Raw genomic sequence first — 3689 nt, 5'->3', positions numbered from 1 at the left:
AGACTTATTAAAGTATGGCATCAAATCAAGGAAGTGATAATATGTGCATGCATGGAACTGAAATTCAATTTGTGCAAGAATAGAAGACAGTTCAATATATCAACCATGCATGCAGATGATGGTGCATGTGCTGTCATACACCACATCAATTTAAAACTTAAGCTTATGCAGGACAAAAATAATTAAAACATAAAAGTATCAGAAATAAGAAGCTAAGAAGAATAAACCAAAACACAAAAAGCCCAAGTATGGGGGTCCTGAATTTTATTCAGTACACCAAAAAGTGAATGAGTGTGTGAGTGAGTAGCCTGTAATTAAATAATTATCACCCCTTTCGTTCGTCTAAATCGTTGACTTATTCGAAATCTGAAAGGATCGTCATTCTTCAACTTAATTAGAAAAATGAATATCATAAACGGATTCTTGATCAGCAATTAATTTTTTTTTCCTGCTCCACGTTATCTTATTGGCCACTCAAAGTACACATGAAATACTGGCCATGGATTGTCATGCAAGAAAGCCATCATCATCATTACAGGAATCTTTAATATATTATTCAAGCCGGCGTCTCTGACTAACTGAACTTGTATTTAAAAATCTGCTGCCTGGATCTGTGACCAGTTGAGGTTATAAGTATTTAAAAATCTGCTTCCTGGATCTGTGACCAGTTGAGGTTATAAGTACGGTTTTTCCCATAATCTGATGAACCACAAACATGGCTGCAGAACAATTAGATGCACTACTATTTCTGACCCTGGTTTTAATGTTTGTAAATGCATCAGCTATTCCATCAAACAGATTAAAGTCTTTGAATATCATCAAAGAAGTGAACAGAAAAGGGCCTTACGTTGGTCTAATTACTGTTTATCCACCGGAGGAGAATGCCTTTTTTGCATCTAAGGCCTTCAAGCCTAATGGGAAGCATCCTTTTGTGGATCTCTCAGGTGATGTCTGTGATGCGATCTCATTGGACATTAGATGCCTGTAGACAGGCGAGCTCTTCAAGCTTGCATAGCAAATTAATTGTGGTTGTTTGTTGCAGGACGACGGTTCCGGGTCGGAAAGGTTCAGGGTAAGAAAGTTATCTACGTGAGATGTGGGGTTGGAATGGTAAGCAAAGATACTAATTACTTCTGAATTCTGATGCATATATTCTAGATGAAAACTTCTGTGGCTGATATGTCCAAATGGCATCATAGAGCTTCTTAAATCTTATTAGGGGAAACCAAGTTAGTCATAACACGAACCACTTGTCCTTGAAATCATTCCAGTTTAAATTCACACAGATCAGTGGGTAATAAAAGATTTTCCTATCTTTTTCACATAATCTGATGTAGGGTCCTAGAAGGGGAGATTTTAAATATGATCAGGAAATGCCATTCTTCCTGTAACATGAATTTTCAAGCTTATTTAATCAAGGTTTTTTTTATTTTGGCTCTTTTAGGTCAATGCAGCTGCAGCAACACAACAAATGCTGGACATGTTTGATATAACAGGAATAGTCCATTTTGGCATTGCTGGAAACGTAAACAATTCCATGTCCATTGGAGATGTTACGATCCCGGAACAGTTTGCTCACACTGGCATTTGGGATTGGCTGGTACAAATTCGTCAATGCCTGTCATCTCTTCTCCATCTTTTTCTTGTTATTTTGTTCTTTATAAAAGAAGTATACACTTGACAGAATCCTAAAGGACCATTGCCCACCAATGATATTGCTGAATTGGACTTTGGAAGCTACAACGTACCAAAAGGAGATGGGATGAATCTGTTGGGAAAGATTGGATATAGTTATGAGCAGTTCTTTTCTGAGTCAGGGAAGCCTAATACTGCCATACCATTATTTTGGGCACAAATAAGCGAACAATGGCTTCAGCTTGCCGCTGGCTTGGAGGTTAATTATCTTGATTTGTGAATGTTGCTTCCTTTTCTATATATATATATAATTTCCAGTTTTGATGAATTTTTCAATCCTGATATACTCCAGGGGATGGAACTGGAAAGGTGTGTGAATTCAAGTGTGTGCCTTGCTCGAAAGCCTAAGCTAGTCGTTGGCCTCAGGGGTTCAACAGCCAATATTTTTGTGGACAACGCAGCTTACAGGGATTTCCTTTATCAAACTTATGCTGTTTCATCAGTGGATATGGAGAGTTTTGCTGTAGTTATGGTAAGATTGCTCGGTTTGCTCTTCAGTTTTGATAGTTCATTTTTCTTCTCTTTTTTGTGTCCCCATCTCCTCGCATACCGATGTCTACATGAAGCAAAGAACATAATATGCATTATGAGAGCACCTTCTCAGCTTGTGTTCAGACCAAATTAATATGCATTATGAGAGCACCTTCTCAGCTTGTGTTCAGACCAACTGTGCTGCATAATAGCAAGCGATTAGGTCCTTAGAAATGCAATGAAAGATTTAGGTTTTGGAGGACTGAATCTACCCAATTTGAGTGGCCTGACATTGTTGATGTTTATTAGTAAATTGTCTAAGATGCTTACCTTTTCAAACCAGACTGTTACAGTCGACAATTGTATTTTGCTCTTCAAGATATTTTAACAATTTATGGTGGTTTCCCAGACAAGCTTGTCAAACGGGTATCCTGTGATTGTCATCAGAGGGCTATCAGATTTAGCTGGAGGACAGACCGGACAGAATGCAATCCAGACATTTGGAGCCTTAGCAGCTCGCAATGCTGCCCAAGCTGTTGTCAAATTTATCGGATATCTGTCTTAATACTAATCATCAACTAGCTTTCTCATATAATGTGTTACAACACTGCAAGTTCTTCCACAAAGAACATATCTTATACCCATCATTAAAACCAACTATCAGTTTATTTTATTGCCAGTTGGGAGTGACTTGCGTGATATATTTGTCCATAGCAGCTTAAGTACAATCTTATGAATAAGTTGAAAGTCGCGAAGATAATCCATCTTTTGGATCTCAAGACAAACAATCATAATTCCAGATTAGTTGAAGATAGTATCATGCATACACATCGAACTTCTCCCAAAGAGAACATGCTAGCAACCAATCCTCAGGTGAGATCAACTGTATGCAGAACACGTAAAAAAAATAAATAAAGGGTCTATTAGCATCAGTGAGAGCTGCCAAGGAATCAAAAGTTCAACATGGATTGAAGTAATACTCAGTAAAACGAGGAATGCTCATGACATCAAACAAACCTGTGCGAGCACGGTTGGAGAGTCCATACAACATTGATTGATCACTCCTCCAGCTTGCTTTAGAGGAAATCTGACAAAATCTGCCAACTGAGCAAAAACAAAGAGAGATTGAAATTCTCTTCGATGGAAGAAAATTAAGTAAAAGAGGATCCATTTAACATGAGAATTTACTCAGCATACCAAAGCAAGTAATACTAAGAATATCCATCTAAATCTCTCTTATCAAACAATTAGCCATAAGAAATACACAGAGAGTCAACGAAACAGACTCGGCCTGACAGAAAAATCCGAGATTCGGGTCGTGACATGCAGACTCTTTTGCTACTGGAGATATGATCGGCCTGACAGAAAAGTTGTTGATGATACATGGCACCTGCAGTGTGATGTTTTGAATAAATATGTAGGAAAATACAATAAAGCTCTTAATGGCTTAAAGTGTGGGTATAAATGAATGAGGGGGTAGTGTAGTAACTCAACAAAACTTGATAAATATAAATAGAAAGTAA

General features: G+C 37.7%; 2 protein-coding genes across 2 annotated transcripts in view; both read left to right on the top strand.

Annotated features, from left to right (window-relative positions):
- LOC105130819 (glycine-rich cell wall structural protein 2-like) overlaps positions 1-703 on the top strand; it is a 1484-nt gene extending 781 nt beyond the window's left edge. The window contains exon 2 of the mRNA XM_011033502.1: positions 669-703. Within this exon, the coding sequence (XP_011031804.1) occupies positions 669-703 (35 nt within the window). The remainder of the gene's footprint in view (positions 1-668) is intronic.
- On the top strand, positions 682-2839 carry LOC105130662 (bark storage protein A-like). Its single transcript, XM_011033263.1, has 6 exons — positions 682-944; positions 1043-1110; positions 1445-1600; positions 1685-1894; positions 1988-2167; positions 2576-2839. The coding sequence occupies exons 1-6, from the start codon at positions 716-718 to the stop codon at positions 2729-2731; spliced, it is 999 nt and encodes a 332-aa protein (XP_011031565.1). The 5' UTR covers positions 682-715; the 3' UTR covers positions 2732-2839.
- Positions 2840-3689: the final 850 nt, after the last annotated feature.

The sequence above is a fragment of the Populus euphratica genome, unplaced genomic scaffold (genome assembly GCF_000495115.2).
Source record: "Populus euphratica unplaced genomic scaffold, PopEup_1.0 scaffold29.1, whole genome shotgun sequence".
Taxonomy (NCBI): Eukaryota; Viridiplantae; Streptophyta; class Magnoliopsida; order Malpighiales; family Salicaceae; genus Populus; species Populus euphratica.
Note: the sequence above shows the minus strand (reverse complement) of the source record. Positions and strands in the feature narration are given on the sequence as shown.

What these genes read in the sequence shown, in the direction of transcription:
- LOC105130662 (XM_011033263.1), top strand. Translation starts at nt 716, where the DNA reads ATGGCTGCAGAACAATTAGATGCACTACTATTTCTGACCCTGGTTTTA. An exon ending in TCCTTTTGTGGATCTCTCAG is followed by an intron (nt 945 to 1,042) that starts GTGATGTCTGTG and finishes TGTTTGTTGCAG; the next exon opens with GACGACGGTTCCGGGTCGGA. An exon ending in AGCTTGCCGCTGGCTTGGAG is followed by an intron (nt 1,895 to 1,987) that starts GTTAATTATCTT and finishes GATATACTCCAG; the next exon opens with GGGATGGAACTGGAAAGGTG.